Here is a 20,529-nt window from a genome sequence, read left to right on the forward strand (position 1 = left end):
TGTTTTTTTACGAGCTTGGTCTTATTTGGCTTTCATTCTTATTCCTTATGATTTTGCACAGTTATGTGGACTGCGGCAGCATGTATTAGGTACCATGGAAAAGTTGACTCAAGTAACATTTTTTTTAAGATGAGGAAAGGTCCATTTGTATCACTGGGTGCAACACCATCAGAGTAACATGACCTGTTACTCACATTTTCATAACCTATAAATCAACATGAACATTTTATAGAATCTCATCTATATGTTGTCTTGTGTATGATGTATGTGTGTTTTCTTTAATATGTATTTGTATGTACTGTAACTTGTTGCTATCTGTGAGTTTTATTTTTCATTTGTATGATCCTGTGACTATCATATGACCAGAGTATGTATTTAAAGATGGTGCTCCTGTATATATATAACAAAGTCTGATGAAGAGCATCAGCTTGAAACACCACTTGTGTGTGTGCCAATAAATTGCTCTTGAGGGAGCTACAGTGTGTGGACTTTGCATTGTGTTTTCATTGCTGCCTTCTATTGGCCCATAAACCAGATTTGGATCTGCACGACTATTACAGTATGCACTAAACCTAAGTCTAAGAATCATGTTTTATGAAACTGGTGTGCAAAATATTATAAGCAATAAGATCAATGGCCAAGACAATGAAATAAGACCAAAACTCTAAAAACAATCTTTAAACATAAATAATGTACTGTTGAATTACGTTTCTGTGCAACTAAAGGAAGAGTTCTAACACATAGTAGACTTGAAATATGTTGACATACAATCTTGAACATGAACATAATGAATTCTTCTGGTTGTCTGTTTTAAGTGTCATTTTTATATTAGACACAAAAGAGGTAATTACAGCACATCCTGTATATCCTTACAAAATATAGTTTTCACTTGGTACAAACATTTTATCTCATTGATCCCTTTAGACCATCAGTTGAAGGAAATCATAATAATTAATTTCCTCCATATTCTCTACTTCTGTAATATGTCTTTTCTGCTTTGTGGCAAAGTCTCTCCTTCTAAATGTGTCTTCCTACAGTTGTTGTCTTTTGTCACTCTGCCAGATGCCATTGGCTTTATTGAGTGAGGTGTTGCTACCCTGTTTGGTACCCGTCTCAACATTCATGGCTTGCTCAACAGCATCTGCCAAGGGCAACTTGTCCTCTGCTTCTGTCTCTCTGTGATAGAAGTAGTTGAAGTTGGAAACAATGACAGGGACAGGCAAAGCAATGGTCAGCACACCTGCGATGGCACACAAAGTGCCCACCATTTTACCCCCCATGGTGATGGGACACATGTCCCCATAGCCTACAGTGGTCATGGTAACCACAGCCCACCAGAAGCCATCGGGTATGCTAACAAACTGTGTGTTTGGCTCGTCTACCTCAGCAAAGTAAATAGCACTGGAGAAGAGGATGACTCCGATGAAGAGGAAGAAGATGAGCAAGCCAAGCTCACGCATGCTGGCCTTCAGAGTCTGTCCCAGGATCTGGAGTCCCTTAGAGTGACGAGAGAGTTTGAAAATGCGAAACACCCTGACCAGACGGATGATGCGCAGAATGGCCAAAGACATGTTCTGTCCTGAGCTCTCCTGTGGCGTTGTGACCATTTCTGTAACTACAGTAACAAAATAAGGGATAATGGATATAATGTCAATCATGTTCATGAGGTTGTGGAAAAATTCCTTTTTGCTAGGACACACTAAAAACCTCACACACAGTTCAAAGAAGAACCAGGCAATGCAAGCAGTCTCAACAATGAAGAAGGGATCGGAGAAAGTTGTGGGCTTTACAGATGGAGTCATAGAGGTGTAAACTCCAGATGAGTTGAAAGGCTGTACCGCTGTGGGCACAACTGGGTCAGTGTCATCTCTGAATTCTGGCAGCGTTTCCATGCAGAAAATAATGATGGATATGACAATAACAAAAACAGACACCAGTGCTACACCTCGGGCTGCATTTGAGCTCTCTGGGTACTCAAACAGCAACCAGAATTGCCGGTACACATCGTTGTCAGGTAGAGGGATCTCAACGTCCTTTATGAATCCTTCATCTTCTCTGAACTGCTCCATGGCCTCACTTCCAAGTTCATAGAACAGAATTTCATCTGCAAACACATCCAGTGGAACGTTAGCAGGACGTCTGATCTTACCCCCCGACTGGTAGTAATACAAGATCCCGTCAAAGCTGGGTCGGTTCCGATCAAAGAAGTACTCGTTCCTCATCGGATCAAAGTAGTCCATCCTCTTCAAAGGATCTCCTAGCAGTGTATCAGGAAACTGGTCCAAAGTTTTGAGCTGTGTCTCAAAACGAAGACCGGCAATGTTGATGATGACTTTCTGGTCTCCATCATCCAGCCCTCGTTTATCTACAAATAAATCCTCGCAGCACTCCTTAGCAAGCCGACTGAAGATCGTCTCACTCTCCTTAGTGCCCTCACTGCTTAGAAGCAATTTCCAGTTGGAAATCATACTGGCACAGCTACTGCGCCCCTGTCTACTCGGAGTTGGCATAGTTGGGGACTGGGGTACACCTAGTGTCTGTGTATGTGGAGTAGGTGAAGATGAAGTGGATTCCCACATGCAGGAGGGGACATAACTATGGTGGGAAGGCGTGGAGGACAACGGAGCGGCTCGCAGAAGATAGTTGCTGCTTGGGCTGCTGTGCTCTGGAGGCATGTCCACCGTCAGAGCTGTGGTTTCATCAGCGTAGGTGTCCACCTCATCCTCCAGGCTGCCGTTGAGCTCATCCAGGCTCTCAAAGTCTACCAGGGCCACCTCCATGGCTGCAGTTCAGCCAGTGCAAAGCCTTGGGACCCCAGGATAAGATAATCACACGGACACAGATAGACAGATGGGGGGTTCAGTCACCTGAATCAGCAGCAGAGCACCAGGGCAGCCGCTTTTCAGCAGCACTTACAGCGAAAGGACAAAGTGAAAGCCTCTTCTATTCTTTATTCCTTCCGACACCTGTAGAGTGAGAGCCAGAGAAAGAGAGTCAGCGTGTTTCTGACAATAGTTTAGGGTTTATTTTCTGTTAGCTGTCACCAGGTGATGAGGATATTCAGTTGGAAAAAGCATGTTTGATCATGACTGTTTGTTTCTTAGATGCCCATCTCTCTGGAAACAGGCAGTGACGACTGAGAGATGGAGATGCAGAAATGAGGGAAGAAAGAGTAGGAAGAGGGCGAGGCAGCTAGAAGATATAAAGAAGAGCAGTACCAGGAGAAGATTTTACTCTTTTTGAAAGAAAGACATAGTAGAAAACTCCTCGCTACATCTTTCTAGTCTGTCATTGTGGAGGCACTGTGATGAGTCACGTAACGGTGAAAAAGGAAAACAAACAAAAGTATATGGATATAAGTGTGGCTAATGGAGTGCTTATTTATTATGTGTTAAAATATCTCATCATCGCATTTTCAAGTCCCACTTTACTGTAAATATACAATATCTCTTATTAACTAGTTCTAACATATTCACACTGGCATACATGTGCACACAAATTATTTCTCTTTCTCACATTGGTCATGCCTTGACACCCTGTAATGACACCAATGCAGGTAAAAGCAGAGGATAGCGCAGACTAGCTGGGGCTGTGCATTCATTAGTGCATAATTAAATGACTGCACAGTGATAGCACAGATCGTTGAGCTTCATCCAGACACCAGGGCTCACATTAAACTGTGTGGTACCACATAATAATTTCTTCTAGAAATCCACTCTGCTCCAATTGTGCCATCTGTTTCTGCACTCAAATTTACCCGAGCTTGTGTGACTTTTCATCAGCATGAAGAATACACTGCTCTCTGAGGTGTGCACACATTAGTGTGAATGCATTTATCTGCATGTGTGTTTGTGTGTGTGTTTGTGCACAGTGTTCTACATACGTGTGTATGTGTATGGCCAAGTGCTGATGCCTGCAGATGTTTAATTAAAGACTCTAGAGATGAGTCACCACCTAAAACCAGTGCCAGTGATACCAATCCAGCTGGGAGAGAGGGAGAGATGGGCCAGCTGACTGAATAAGGAGGATGACATGAAAATTGTTGGGAAGACGGATGTGGGTGGAAGGACTGGGTGGTGGGATGAGGACAGAACGCAAAAAGAAGGAAAGTGACAATGAGAGAGAGAGAATGGGAGTTGATGGGTGGGTGGATGGATAGACAGGATGATGAGAGAGCAGCCATGACAAGGAAAGAGGGGATGTTTATCAAGAGCAGAGGAAACAGATGAAGATGAGGGCTAAAATAAATAAAAACTGTGATAGATTGGGCATGAAGGAATAAGGTTGTTTCATAACTGGTAAGATGTCCAGTGAGAAGAAGTTGGAAACAGAATCATTTGGAGGGAACTAAAAATACTTGACGAAAGCAATATAAAAAGTAAAGAGATTAATCAAATCAAACCCTTTTCTTGACTGATCTTAAAGGGATAGTTCACATTATTTGAAGTGGGGTTATGTGAGGTATTTATCCATAGTCAGTGTATCACACAGTGTATTATACAGTAGATGTCAGTCGGCATGCCCCCAGTTTTGAGAAGCAGCAGGAGTATCAGTGTAGGAAACTAAGCAATGTGTTGCAATGGACAGGGTCAGCAACAAAACTTATTTCAGCCACTTAAAAAGCTCGTCCTAAAAAAAATATCAATAGTGTACATTATGTTTAAAATATTTTCAACACTACCATCATTGTAGTAAGCCAATATCTCTCACTCAACCAGACTCATTTTGCTCATGCTAATCATCAACATTTTGATTAGTAACCATAATCAATAACACATTTTTTCTCAGTAATAAATTTACATTCATTTTGTAATTCAATTACATGTAACTACTTACATGTAGTTATTTGCTTTCCATTACTGTTAGTATCCCATTAGATGTTGTGTGAAATGTTGTCATAGTATAATTTTTTGAGTAAAATCATATTTTTTGAGGTCACAGTGACTTTGACCTTTGGCCAACAATATCTAATCACTTCATCCTTGTTTTTCAGTGTTTCTCAAAAAATTTGAAACACAGAGATCCTTCAGCATAGAGTCACGAATGTGAACAAAATAACTTCCAGGTCCAGTTTCATAAAATATTCTCCCATTGTTACTCCAAATTGGGTGTGTGCCAACTGCCATCTGTTGTAGGTTATACACCGACTATAGATAACTACCTCATATAACCCCACTTTAAAAAATTCCAAACCATCCCTTTGAACCCCACAGTCAGGATGACGTCATTCGACACTTTGACCAACCAGAACTTTCTCTTGATCCTAAAATAGCAGCTGCAGACAAGAATAAACTGACAAGGCACTCGGACTTAGATCAATACCTGGAAATTAGCCAATGAAATTGGTCTGCTTGACCAATTCCTAATGGTTTTCCAATAATTCAGTATGCCATCAATATTTCATTTTCCTTAATGTAACAGAAAGAACTGCCAACTCTTAAATGCCTGTCTCTTAAAGTAATGGGGAGACATATGACAGATCTGACACTCCAAGAAGATAAATGCTTTCCAAAACAGAACAAGGTGGTTGCACTGATTCAGCTATTGAACTTAAACCACAGAAGTGAAAAAAAAAGATTGAGACTGAAAGTCTGTGTTTTAGGGTAAGATTCTGCTTTCTCTGAAAACAAAGCTCCATCTGACTCAAGACGTGAAACCTGGTCTCTGGGTTACAAATCGAATTTCATGAGCTGCAATGCAAAATCTGCTCAGGACCTTCAGACAAGCTCATAGACAGAGTAACACTCAGTCAACACACACCTTACCTGCCTTAGCAAGAAGTTTACCGACCATGTGTGTATAATATGCAGCAGCAAGCCAAAACAGGAGAGAAACAAAAGGTTTCCTACAAGTTCTGCCACTGCTGTAGCTTTCTGCTTCCTCCTCAATGGGCATCAGAATGACTCATCTATCACAGACTACATTGGGTAACCTTATGCTGGAGTAGAAACTAGAGCTGGACCAAAGGCCACATGCGCACATGTGCACACGTACACACACACACATAGAAACAAGCATGCACACTGGCCACGCATAAACAAAGAAAAGCAGCACGAAAAAAAATCTGTCATTAAATATCGCTTCATTTATGGTTTTTGTATGCAAGTGTGTGTGTGTGTCTGTGTATGTCTGAGTGTGTGTTTGTGCGGCCATGTGTGCCATAAAAGCCATCTCTCGGTGATCTGGGTGATGTGCTCAAAGCCCTCTAGACTGGAACGGTGCGATTAGATCCTCAGATCTCCCTATGCCTGACTCACTCAGTCTACATCAGGCCGTATCCATATCTGTCTTATTTACAGTATCACAATCAATAATTGATCTTTAACAACTCGACCAACATGTTAAACACGATGGGGAACGAATGATGAGAGACTGACATGAGACTGACATGAGCACAGGAGCCAAAGCTCCCTTCTTCACTCCACAGAGCTTTCCATCTTTCACTTTCAACTCAGCAGAGCTCCCATATTATCACCTCCTCCAACTCTTTAACTATAAGCTCCTTCTGAGCTCTACGCCTTGAGAACATGTATAATTGATGACAGTCTAATATCTTCCATCACTAGAGCAGGAATAAAAGGAGATATTTAATCTCTTAATTTGGCTCCCAAGTATTTTTTGTCATAGATGACCGACACTCAGACACACTTGACCATACCTCCCTGTCCTCACGCTGTACAACACATTTGTACACACAGGCATGTGAGGAAGCTGCTGCTGTGCTCCCATAATTCCTCAAGCATGTGTGAACAACTAGTCTTGTCATCACTGTTAAATCAACCTCTCCTGTTTTATTTCCACTAATATTTGTGTAATTGTGAGATTTATTAAATCTTGTTTTATGCCCTTCAGTTTCGCTTGTGACTTATGAATTAAAAGTACCCACGCGAGGATATAAATTTTTATGCTTTTCAGCCTCAGTAGTATCATTATGAGCACCTGTCATGAAATCTCTCCAATCCATGTGAAAATTATTAGTTATGAATGCTCTCTGGAAACACAGTGCTAAACTCCACCACTAAATGAATATCACAGTTAAACTTAACATTTTTTTATTCTTTCCAAAGGACTTTCTTGGTGTTCTTCTTGTCACACTTAAATTCATAATATTATATTGTGATTCTCTATTAAAATTGTTTTGACTGCAGACCTTCAATAAGTCTAATGGATGAATGACTTGAAGGAGAAAGCTATGCACATTGTCCAAATAAATATTTTAAGAGAACTGAACTATTTATTTGGAGCCCTACAGTGTGCAGACCTTTCTCTTTTGTGCCCCGCAGTGATTTTTTTTTGTCTTGCACCTGATGTGCACATACTTGGTCCCTGTTCGGAAGCAGGTTTCACATATCTGCAAATGCTCAAGCAAACAAAAGGAAAAAAACCCCACATAAAACAACCTAATCAATGTAAACTTGTTATGCAGTTAATCTGCGCATTGAGAGAATGAATACGATTAACTTTTTCTGGATTCCATGACTCATGCATACTGTACATTTGTTTATATTAATTACAGGATATATATTGGCAAAAATACTCTTGTTTTAAAAAATACAGTTGTTTTAATATGAATTGCTGTGCCACAGGCAGCCAGGAAGTGTCCTGTATTTGTTGAACAGACATTAAAAGAGAGGTTTGAGTGCTGTTTTCCACATGTGGCTGACATCAAGGACAATGACTGGATTCGAGACCCATTAAATCAGGAATCCTGAACAACAACACTCTTTTCAGTTCCATTAAATCCTTTCTAAATTTCTGACATATCTCTTTTAAATGTGTACAAAAATCCATATGCATCCATATGCATATTAACATTTAACAACAATCAAATCAAATGTATTTTTGTTGACACCCTGGAATTTAAGATAGGGGGATAAAACATGATTAAATAAGAGATATTTAAAATATGTGTGTATGACTGTATACAGTATATCATGTACCGTAATACATTCATGTATACGTGAAAAATACTCTAGCAGCTGTGCTCTGTAGCAGTGAGGACACAGTGTGACCTTGACTCGTGTTAAGACAGCATAAAACAGAGGTGTCATATGGGGCCCATGCCAACCCATGGGTGGCCAACTATTCTTGCCATGCTATTAATACACAGGGGAGAAACCCATGAGATAACAACTCTTGCTGTGTGTCACCCTTTAATGCAGACAAATACAGGCAATCACCACACACATTTGGTACAAAAAAAAAAAAATGTGTGTGGGGCAATATGGAAATCTGCATCAGAAATATGGTATTGCATGCTGTGCTGAGCTACTGTACATTTTAGTGAGCTAACCGCTGTGACTTTACCACATGTGTGTAAACATGAACAGATGTTCAGGCAGATCTAGCTTAACTACAAGCCAATCCTTTGCTCGCTGGTTGGCCAGAAATGCATGTATATGTCCAATATTTACCCTATGAATTAAAACACTGTATAATATTTGCTAACAATTAACCTCTTCTGCTTTGATTAATAATTAGATAATTGCTATATAAATCACGTTAACGGCACTGTCACTGCCTCAACATAGGTCTTGAACATGCTGATTTCCACAGTGTCAACTAATTTAGACAAAATTACAGGAAAGTTAAAGTAATTTATTGCCTCATTTAGTATAGTAGCATAGTGTGAATAAAACACACACACACACACACACACACACACACACACACACACACACACACACACGCACAAATACAATAATTACAGCCACTGTGTCTCCCAAATGTCTAACTCTGGCATTAGCAAGAATGTTTTTATGGTTTTAAGTGTGTTTTTGTCTGTCTGTGTGTCCTCAGTAATTCCACTCAGGCCCGAGGCTTCAGATGTTCCATTAAAGTTTCAAGTGATCGTTTACGTGCAGCTGATCCTTGTGTCTATCCAACATTTTAATCTAAGTGGACTGTAGATGTCACGAGAACTGTTACTTAGGTACCAAATCAATGCCAAAATTCAGAAAAATGTGACAGTACTTAGGGATTCTGGATCTGACCGGGACACCAGATGTGTCTACAAGTGCTGTAGTCTGCCCTCAAATGAAAATTAATTTCCAGACATGACAACATGCTCCCCTGACAGTGAAAAATAAAATGTTTCAATTTTATTATAGTTTTTGTTTTTGTATCGTGGTGTTGAATTGTGTATTGAGAATTGTGGAAATTCACTGGTATTTGTAACGACTTCTAAATTTCTGGCATCATGACATGCTTTTGTTATACATGAACGTGATTCACATCAGTCACCTGGAAACTGTAAATCTGCCTCTTAATCCTCTAGGTTTAGTTCTTTGATTTTTGTAATCACTTATATTCATCCTTTCTGATTTCTAATCATAGAGCACTGCAATAAGGTTATATGGTACCATACTGTATAAAATACTACAGTATGCAAAACTATAATGTATAAACTATATACTGTAATACTGTATGATATAAATCTGCTTAAGGCTACCTCTGCTGCAGCTGTTTTAATGCTGCTCCTTAAAAATCAAACTAACCCTCAACGATCTCCTTAGAGATTCACTTTCCTCATCAAAAACCGAAGTCCAAATTTCAACATACTTTACTGAATAATATTCATTATCATGAGAATAAATCTGCAGTATGCCAGATGTTTGCAGCTGAGCACAGTTGGTGTATCTGTTAAGTGCGCTCCCACAAGTGTGTAGGCATTACGATTAACTTTTCATTCTGTGTTAAGACCTAACGGGCTGCATTCTCCCTTAAATTTACAGTAAAGGCAATATGGCTGGCTGTGTGTGATGGATCCTTTGTTATGCTCCTGTGATGTTGGTGTGAGGTTTCCTGCTGTGTGAGGGCATTGGTTGGTAGAGCTGGTATTTTTGGACCAGACTTTTGACCCTATTAAGCAGATTAATACAGGCTGGGCAGCTCAGTGCTATAAGCCGGGGGATCTCTTCTGTCAGATCAACACAGATACGAGCGAGCCATCACAGATAGGCACACAAACACAGAAAGTAACACACGCCCACCCACCCACAAACAGATACACACACTTTGGGAAAAGATAATGCTGCTTGAGTCACATTTTTTTATGTGTCACACAGAACGCAGAGATTGAACTGGTTAAACGGCCACTGTCAACATCTTTCAACTTGTAAGTCTTTAAAATTCTGACATGGAAGCTGAAGTATAGATAAAGTTGAGGTTTAGAAACTAAAATCAGTGGGCAAACATTAGGGTAAGACTGAGGTCATGAATTGATTAGTGGATTGGTTGATCAACAGATAATGAATGGGCAGCTCTTTTAATGATAGATTCATTATTTTAGTCATTTTTCAAGCAAAAATGGACAACATTCCCAAGTACCAGCTTCTAAAATGTGATGAACTGATTCTTTGCTTTGTTGTATATTGTAGTAAACTCAAATAAAAGTTGATTCACCTTGGGCAGTGGGACATCAAGTGCTCTCTTTGCAATTTTGTCTGTTTTAACAGACAAAATAATTCATCATGAAAACAATAAACAATAAATTAGATTAAACAATAATGAACATAATTATTGCAATTGCAATAATAAATATAAAATAATGTGTAAAAATATATAAAAATGAAAAATAATAATAAATAATAAACCTCCACTCTTTTACTTTGTACTGAACTACATGAATGTCACATCACTTCCTGCAGTCATACTAGATGTTTCCATTGACCATCACTAATGCAGAAATGCACATAAATATAGTTCACTGGAGACAAAAGTCTTCTCCTTTAACACCATGAATCATTTCAAATTTCAAATTTATTATTTTCACCTGTTTAGGTAAAGATAATAAATCTGATAATAAATTTAATAAAAAAGCACAGACATATGTTATAATTCAAATGTTTACATGGCATGCAGATAGACAAAATATGCACAAACTGCAAAAAAAAAAAATATATAAATAAGTATTCTAAACATTTTCAGACAGTAGTGCAGATGGCAATTGAGAGTATATTTTTAATTATCAAACATCTATTATCCAAATAACAGATTTTTAGAATATCATCACCTTATCCTCCCTCTTGAGCTTTTAAATCACTTACTGAAATATGAATTACAAATGTCCATTTGGTAATGCAGTTCATATAACTGGAGCCAAATGCTGCTCTCATTAATGGAGCTAAAAATAGATGTAAAATGGACCCTCAATGATCCTCAGTGTGTGGTGGTTATGTGAGGTCACATTATACTATATGTTTGTTCTGTAGAGTGAGCATGTACTTGTTTATGTGGCAGACAAAAGTGGGGACCTCCGGAAGAATTTCTTGTGCGTCCCAGGGGAGGTTGGGAAGATGGAGGCCGTGTTCAAAGTCTCCATTAAGGTGGCTGCTGCTTGGAGTTCTGGTCAAGAAGTCATCAGAGCCTGCTGTGATGGACACCTAAGAATCTGATGGTGGATGTCATAATTGAAGGATGCCATAAAGCTGAAGAAGGAGGCCTTTTGGGGTTGATAGGTTCAGGGGTCTCCTAAAGCAGCAGGCAGGTACTAGAGGGCCAGAAGGGCAGTGGTTTTGGTGGTTGCTGAAGAAGAAACCCAGGTGTGGCAGAAGTTTGACAAGGCTATGGAGAAGGACTTTTAGTTGGAAAGGAAGGCAAGGAAGTTCTGGCAAACCGCTTGATGACTCAGGAAGGGACAGCAGGGCCATGTGTAGATGAAATTCATCCTGAGATGCTGAAGGCTCTGGACATTGTCAGGTTGTCCTGGTTGACACACCTCTTCAGTGTCACGCTGAGGTTGAACCTCAGATCCAGGAGGAGCAGTGTGGATTCTGTCCTGGCTGTGGAACAGTGGACCAGCTTCTTTACCCTTTGCTGGAGGGATCATGGGAATTTTCTCATCCTGTCTCCATGTATTTTGTGGACTTGGAGAAGGCCTACAATAGTTTCCCCCTGGGGACAGGAGATTGGCCAGTTTAAGGCCTCTCTGCTTTTTATGGTTCTGCTGGTTTCATCAGATTGTGATCTTCAGGATTCACTGAGGCAGTTTGCAGCAAAATGTGAAGCAGTTTGGATGAGAGTAAGCACCCACAAGTCTGAGGCTATGGTTTTGGTGGTTACTGCCCCAAGTTAAGAGTTTAAGTATCCTGATGTCTAGTTGACAAGCTATGGCTAAATGGAGCGTAATATGGACAAACAGATTGTAACCGTGTTGCAATAATTGCGGACATTGTACCAGACTGCTGTGGTGAAGAGAATGCTGAGCCTGAAGGCAAAGCATTCGATTTGCCAGTTGTTTTATTGGATGAACGCATGTTCCAGTCTGCACCTGTTGTCATGAGCTTTGGGTAGTGACTGAAAAAAAATTAGATAACAGACACAAGCAGACAAAATGAAGTTTTCTCTGTATTGTTGCTGGGCTCACCCTTATATTTAGATATGGTGGGGAAGTCATACATCTGGAAGGAGCTCAGAGTAGAGCAACTGCTGTGTTGTGTTGTGTTGAAAGCAAGCTAAGGTGGTTCAGGCAACCTCCTGAGCGCTTCCCCTTGGAGCTTTTCTGAACACATCCAATTGGTAGGAGCCCCAAGGTAGACGCAGAAAATGCTGGAGGGATTATGTAACTTATTTGACCTGGAAACACCTCAGGATCCCTAAGGAGGAGATGGAAAGCTCTAGGAAGAGGTTTGTCCGGGCAACCTTGCTTAGCTTGCTGCCACTGTAACCCAACACCAAAAAAGTGGAGGAAAGTGGACGGACGGACGGATGGATGGATGGATGGATGGATGGATGGATGGATGGATGGATGGATAATTACTGTGCTTAGTACATCTTGTTTTACCTTGATTATTTACTTCACTCATTTATGTTTTTAAACTATAAATTATAGTGGTATATCATATACTTTTGGAATAAAGTATATAGGAATAATTTTACTGTATCATTTTGAAATGTTGCAGGGTTAAATTGTATAATTGCAGTCACAGTAGTTATTTTGTTAACCATTCATAGGCCTTTTACGTCAGTCTGATTTTATTTCCAAATGTTATTGATGGGGGACAGTTGTGAGTATAAATCTGAGTGTGATGTGAACACCAAAAGATGGAAGTTGGATGTCTGGAGTTGAGTGTCTTCCTGTGGAAACTGGAGCTTGATCATTATCACAGCCCAGAGTCACTGAAGGATGCTGAACATCAGAATGATTTCATTTTGATTGAGATGCACATGCTAAAATGAATATAGTTTAAATGAAATATCTTGGCAATATCTTGAAAATATCTAAATATTGTTTTTGCCAATGTTACCCATCACTGCTCCATATGTCTGTCTGGAGCAGATTTGTAGTCTACGTGCAGGATCTGCGAGGCATTCATAAGATGTAAGCTGCTGATGCTGACATGGGTGTGTCTGTAGGCTCCAGGCCAAGTCCCAGTGCACGGCAGCTGGGACCAAAATCCTCCCTTGGCCTTTTGACAAGATGCACACACACACACATACACAGAGACACACACACACACACCACCACTACCACACAAACAGCACACAAACAGCACAAGCAAACTACAGCCAAAATCACTCCCTAATAAATCAAAAACTTCCTGTAGAGCATCTAAAAACAGCACATGGTAGATGTACTTTAGACACTGACAAAACTGAAAGCAATTACATGGGCTCATCAAAACTGATTTAGCGAAATAAATCAACAGATTAAGAAGATTTACAGCTACTTTGTTCTGGTCTATGTGCCACTCACTTGCATTGCAAAAAAATCCCCAACCCACCTGGACTGAGGCTTGCATTTCAGATCTACAGTACCTGCCTCTCAATCAGCACTAAACTGATTAAGGTAAACATCTAACATCTAATCTAAGAAGTGGACAGATTACATTCTAAAATACATCTTATGTCTGAGACCATTTAGTACATATAAATGAACTGCAATGCAGAGCTATCACTTCTTGTTGCTTCTAAATATGGACGAACAATGAACACTTTTGGTTGGTCTGTTGGGGTACAAACAAAACAGAACATGTCATGTCAGCCAAGTCAACTCCTGTTGCTTTGGCAGGACATCTTCAGTTAATGGCACAGAGGTTGACAAAAAGTTTATTGTGCCAGCTTGGGTCTGTCTGTCAGTGTGAAACTGTTTCACACCCACCACACGTGCAGAAACCTTGCCAGAGGTGTTGTCACAGTATAATTTTACATAAACAGCACATGCTACAACACTTTTTTTCATTATAAAGAATCGATCAAATTTATGAAAAAAAAAAATAGTCCTCTTTTCTATACTATTAAATATTCATGACTCAATAAACAACAATCTATATGATTTTTTTGTAGTTAATATCAATTGAGTTTAAAAGAACAATATGTAACACCAGTATATGTAATATATACTGTAACTCCCCAAAACAGCTATTCTGCTTCATCAGGACTGTGTTGGTGTGGTTTGATCAAATTTGACTGACAATGACCACACAACTGTCAGTTATGAGATACTGATTCAAATGTTGCTAAACCATGATTGGTGCATGGATGTACATGACATAAGTATTGTCCAACTTAGCCCAGTCCAGTGAGAGGAGCACAAAGAAACAAAAATCTCTCATGTCAAATAGATAAAACTGGTCTAACTTTGGTGTTCCCGTGAGTCATAAAAATAGGTTTTCAGGGCCTTTATGGGGTTGATTTGTAATTGTAAGTGATATGATATTTCCTGAAACAAAGGTAAGTGAACAGGAAACAAGTGTTATTATCTCTCCCCACTGCGAGAAGAAGGTTATTTGCTCACAAAGCACAGCCAAAAGGTCAACATTTCATTTGACCTCAAAAGCAGTAAAACAGATATGCACTCTCATCCCTCCCGTTGCAGGCCGCACTCCTCCTGCCACTCTGGCATTCCTCCTCTACAGTGAGGATTAAGCTCGTCTCATTTACAGGAATATGATGTTGTTTTTTTAGAAGCCTTTTTTGTGCCAGATCCAGACGAGGAAAATATGGCCATCTGGTCCGACTCTCTATTACATATCACTAATCTCAGGTGGCGTACAAACAAGCAACGCACGCTGCAAACAGCAAATTGTAACAATTACTTCCAAGGCTACACACATGCACGCACTTTCCCGGAAATGACATGCAGACACACACATGCAATATGCAGATGCCAAAGTGCACCATGCATATTGAGTGAATCACCGCATCTGCTTATTAAATAACCATATGACACAGCATACCACTTCTGATCCTGAAAAGCTCTTTCTCTCTCACTTGGACATTGTGGAAAGATTAATAGCATGATGTTTGTATACCATACCAAGTTGTAACCTCGGATGGTGTTAAATACAACAACAGGCTTTCCAATGACTTTCTCAAAGAAAAAATACAATCACTTGCAAAAATAGAGAAGAAAAGCCACCTAAACAGGTGTGAATGCATCACCTAATGTAGTATGTATACCATGACAAGTGGGTGGAGGATAGGGAGCTAGAGGAGATTTGAGGGATTCTGGGGGAAATGAAGGAGCAAATAAGATTCTTAAACAAGCTGTTCAAGGTATCTTAATTCAGAGAGTGCTGTGTCATTGGATAAACTCACAAATCAGACTGTGGTCAAATTATTCCAGTTTGAGTTTGTCTGTATTTTTGACATCCCCAGGAGCAGCAGCACAGTGAACTCCTCATCTCCTAGTAAAGTAGCAACGTGGAGCTCTCCACCTGAGGCTTTCTGTCATTCCAAAGTTGAACATCCCTCTTAGGGTTGGAATATTTAACAATATATCGATATCGTGATATGTGACTAGATATCTTAAATTTTGGATTATATTGCAATACGGCATACATGTTGTCATTTTCTGATTTTAAAGGCTGCATTACAGTAAAGTAATGTTCTGAACCTGCCAGTCTGTTCTGTTCTTTGCCTTTTCTTCTACTTTATCAAAAATCTCATTGTGTTAATATTTTATGAAAGAAATAGTCATCGTAACAATATTGTTGCAATATAAATACATTTCAATATTGAGGTATTTGGTCAAAAAATATTGTGATATTTGATTTTGTCCATATCAGTCAACCCTACTTATTACTCCACTGCATTTTTGTGACACTTGTATCAACCACTTTGCAGATCAAGATTTTACATGAAACACATAGAGTTTGATAAACTCATTAAACATGTATAGCTGGTTCAACTCATAAAGCCAGGCCTGTTTCCAGTCAAGTGGAAGCGATGGCTTTCGTTAGTGCTGAACAGGGCTGCAACTAATGACTATTTTCATTATGAATTAATCTGTTGATTATTTTCTTGATTATTCAATTAGTTATTTTGTCCATAAAATGTTGATCACTGTTTCCCTAAGTCCAAGGTGACATCTTAAAATGTATTTTTTTGTCTGCAACACAAAGATATTTAGAATATGGATATAGAAGACTAAAGAAACCAGAAAATATTCACACGAGAAGCTGAAATCAGGGAATTGGGACATTTTATATTAAAAAAATGACTAAAACTAATTAATAGATTATCAAAATAGGTGGCGATTAATTCAGTAGTCGATTAATAATCGAATAATCGTTGCAACTCTAATGCTGAACATCCTTGTGAACAAGATGGAAAAATGGGAAATTAATGTACAGGATATGATATGAAAAGTCCTGTAACGTGAGTTCTCAGTACAAACCATCATTGAGGCAACGATGTACATGTTTTCAGCAACTCCTACTTTTTATACACATGAATCAGAGGGGAAATATGTAAGCAGAGATTTGTTCAGACTAATTAAAGAATTTGTCTTGATCTAAAAAATAATGCCACACGCCACTTCCCATTCTCTATCTCGTTTGCATTAATGTTAACTTTCCCTTTTCTTCATTTATCTCAAAACGAAGTCAGTTAAAAGAGCTGAGTGAAAGAAGTAAGCTGTGATTTCTCTGTTGTTCCAGGGACAAACAGGAACAGGAGCTCATGCAGCGCGACTGTGCAACAACTGGCTGAATTAAAAAAAGACAAACAAACAAACAAACAAAAAACAGGAACCTGTACATCCTGCTGCAACAGGCTGTTGGAGGAGAGCAAAGCGGCCTACCTTCAGTGCCGTCACGGTCCGACAAAGTTCCGGGCGTTGTTGGTGAAAGTTTGGAGCTCCGGGCCGGGCCGGAGGCATGGTGGTTAGTGCGCACTGGATCCACTGACCGCACCGCGCGTCCTGTCACCCCCGGGCTGACCGCACACACAGCAGGCACGGCGGAGGTGCCCCCGCCAATCACCCTGGGGCCAGATGTGACAGTGATATAACAACACCATGATTACGTTTAATTTGGCCAATTCCCCGCTTGCAAAATCCCTGTTTTTCTTCGTCCTCCAACCAAAGCTGTGTGTGGCGTTATCTCGAGGGGAGGAGAGAGAGAGAGGGAGAGAGAGAGAGAGAGAGAGAGGGAGGGAGTGATTGAGAGAGAGAGAGTGAAAGAGAGAGGAGACTAAGGAGATTAAAATAGGGTTGTTTCCTAACCTCTGCCAGGCTGCCTTATGCTCTCTTGACCACCATCAGTCATGATAACTTTCTCTTCTCATTTCTAATCACAATGCTGAAACAACAAGCGTTCTGTTTTTTGACACAAGAAAATGTCAAATTATAGACTCACAAGTCTTATCTTGTAATGATACTGACATGCTCATATGTACAGAAAATGCATTTTTGGACACTGTAATTGTTCCTTCTGTCCACACTGGCTGTAAGGGGATTGTATCCTAAAGTGACTCCAGTGTGAGAAATGGGCGGGCAAACTCTAGAGTCCTTATTCTCTGCAAAAATGGATTTTAAACTACACTTTAAGTTAATACGAGGCTTCAGACATATCCAGTGGTTATCTTCCAAATTACAGTCTTTGTGGTGTGAAATTCCCTCTTTGTGCTTCTGTGGACAGTTTTCTTGCTGAGCTGAGAATGAGGGATGGTAATATAGGACAGGAAATTTGAACCTAAAAGTTCTCCACTGATTTAGAATTTCACTCTCAGGACATTGCTGGATGGACAGGGCTGGACAATTCTAAATAAAATATCAAAATGCTGAAGAACCATACATTCTTCCTTGTCAAAACCTGGCACCTACATTACCCACAATGCAACAGGACTGCAGACCATTTCATCAGAGATTCAGATGTGTTATGCTGGTGCCTGCCAATGTAGCCTTGAACCAGTGGCCTCAAGCAGGAGGTCTCAAACTTGAAGTCTTCAGACCCAACCAACACTGACTCAAGTGACATCATTTGAGGCAACATATCAGATTTCATGCAGTTTTACATATAATACTTGCCAAGACCATGGCTGTTTCTTGCTATATTCAGTCTATTTGGTTAGGGCCCCTGAAGCCACCAGGGGGCCCCTGATCAGTCTGATGTAAGTCCAGACATCAAAGGGGAAGTTCTGTCACACACCACGACAAAATGTACGAGATGAAATAGCATGAATGTTATTGTCTGAACTCAGTAGGAGTGACCATCTTTGTCTGTTGCTCTCGATGTAATTTTGCATGTGAAAAAAAAAAAAAAACACAAGGCAATAATTTAACCCGTCCCATTGTTTAGTTATCATCATTTCCTGTGGGCTTAAATTGCTGGGGTCAATTTGTAATGTTGATTTTGACAGCTAAAAAACATGAGTTTTTCACAGATCTAGCCTACTTTCCTCTTAAAGTGCACCAGATTGATACATTTGTTACAATGTTAAATACATGACCTTGGAATCACTCCACCATAGTTTCATACAGAAACAGGCCCCCAAACAACATTTTGCATTTTGCAAAAGCTAGAAACAGCCCTGCCCAAGACCTGTCACCAGACTGTGATGTGTAAAATCAGTGGGGTTCCCCTTAGAGACAGTAAATGCTGACTTGATTTGACTGCTGAACGGCACAGCGTGAGGATTGTAGGTTTTGTCTGCCACTGCTTATATTGAAAAATTTCTTTAACAATATCTTGAGAATTGTCCACACTGTAATAAAAGCACCAAATTTGGCAGATGTCTTGATATATTTGGACCAAATCTGGATATTGCGCCATCAAAACTCGCCCCCTGGTGGGTGTGGTAGTCAGCAGTTGGTCAAACATTCTAATCCCATTGAACCCAGATGTAATAACAGACATAATGTAGATCCTAGTATCCCTGAGAACCAAATAAAATACTCGCCATCAATTGTATGGATGTTTTAAAAATAACTAGTCATGCAAATGTTAAATTTTTTAGTCCTATTTAGTGCTGTGAATCAGTAGAAAAAGTTCTCATTGCATTTATTTGATGGTGGATACAGAGCAAACATTGTTTTCTAATATTTATAAACAAACAAAAGCACATATGTAACACATCTGCAATAATGCTAGTTGCATGGCATAGCTAACTTATTTTATGATAAAGCGCCAGTTTGGCTTAATGTATGTAGAGGAAATCTGGGCATTGGGCCATTGCAGATTGGCATTCTGATGACCATGTCTGCCCATGGTGAGGTTGTTAGGCTGTTTCTGTAAGGGTAAAGAGCCCAGGGACCAGCTCCAGTTTTTAACCAGCCAGTCACGGGTGCTGACGGGAGATGTGACATACATTTTTTTGATTGTGGGGGAAACTGGAGCACCCAGAGGAAACCCACACAGGCACGTGGAGAGCATGCAAACACATCACATAGAAAGGCCTAACTAGAACCAGGATTCAGGTGAAAGTGCTAACCACTGCACCACTATTTGGACCCATGTTTTTCATCACCACAGATATTACTTATGTGCAAGTGAAAAATATGATTTATTGCAATGTAAAGCAATATTAAATGAAAGGAAATGCAACAAATAGTGAGGTAATATTTACATGGTGAAGCGATAACTGGATTAATTAAACTGTAAACCTGTAAAACTGTAAAAAGAACACTACAATTTCTTTAAACTATTTAAACCACTATGTGAAAACATCTTGATCATATTAATCATTCCTCATGGTAAGACAGTTTACCATGGACAATGGCATGGTGCATTGATGTTAGAGTGCATGAGAGATCTCACAGTCAGCTGTCACATTCTCCCTCGCAGAGCAGAGGCCTTTGCATTGAAGAGCAGCCTTCAAGGGAAACTTCGGTACATTTCATGTCAGTGTTGATGTTAAATGTAGAAAGATGAAGGCTACTTTTCACCTTTATTTATTCAGTTTCAAGTCTCATGAATGCTCTGATCACATTCACTGTTACATTTCCCAGTACAAGCATAGACTGATCTGCCAGCTCCACTGGAGCAGTTGGGAGTTAAAGGCCTCCTCAGTGGTGGTAATATGCTGCCCTATGGTGGCCACTGTTTTATGCATGTCACTCATATGGATTACTAGACATTTTACTTTTGACGGTTCCACCTGGACCACTTTGTTATGCATGTCCACAAGTATTACATTTCATAAGGACAGTGCAGGTCAAAAGGGCAAACTCCCCATGGTTGTGTAAGACTGATTCCTTGCATTGCTTACTGTCATGTTAATCAGACATTATCACTGTTTAAATGGATGTGTCTGGCACAGATGCTCCCATTGGCTGACCCCTGGAGCCTCAGGCTGGGCAGGAGA

The 20,529-nt window shown here is 39.9% G+C and overlaps 1 protein-coding gene across 1 annotated transcript; it reads right to left on the minus strand.

Moving 5' to 3' along the window:
* Positions 1-576: 576 nt before the first annotated feature.
* kcna10a (potassium voltage-gated channel, shaker-related subfamily, member 10a) lies at positions 577-17,298 on the minus strand. Its single transcript, XM_084721138.1, has 2 exons — positions 17,027-17,298; positions 577-2,966 (listed from the first exon to the last, which is right to left on the minus strand). Exon 2 carries the CDS (start codon positions 2,778-2,780, stop codon positions 1,032-1,034), a length of 1,749 nt encoding a protein of 582 aa, XP_084577264.1. The 5' UTR covers positions 2,781-2,966; positions 17,027-17,298; the 3' UTR covers positions 577-1,031.
* Positions 17,299-20,529: the final 3,231 nt, after the last annotated feature.

Source organism: Lutjanus erythropterus, chromosome 6 (assembly GCF_056507025.1).
Source record: "Lutjanus erythropterus isolate fLutEry1 chromosome 6, fLutEry1.hap2, whole genome shotgun sequence".
Taxonomy (NCBI): domain Eukaryota; kingdom Metazoa; phylum Chordata; class Actinopteri; order Lutjaniformes; family Lutjanidae; genus Lutjanus; species Lutjanus erythropterus.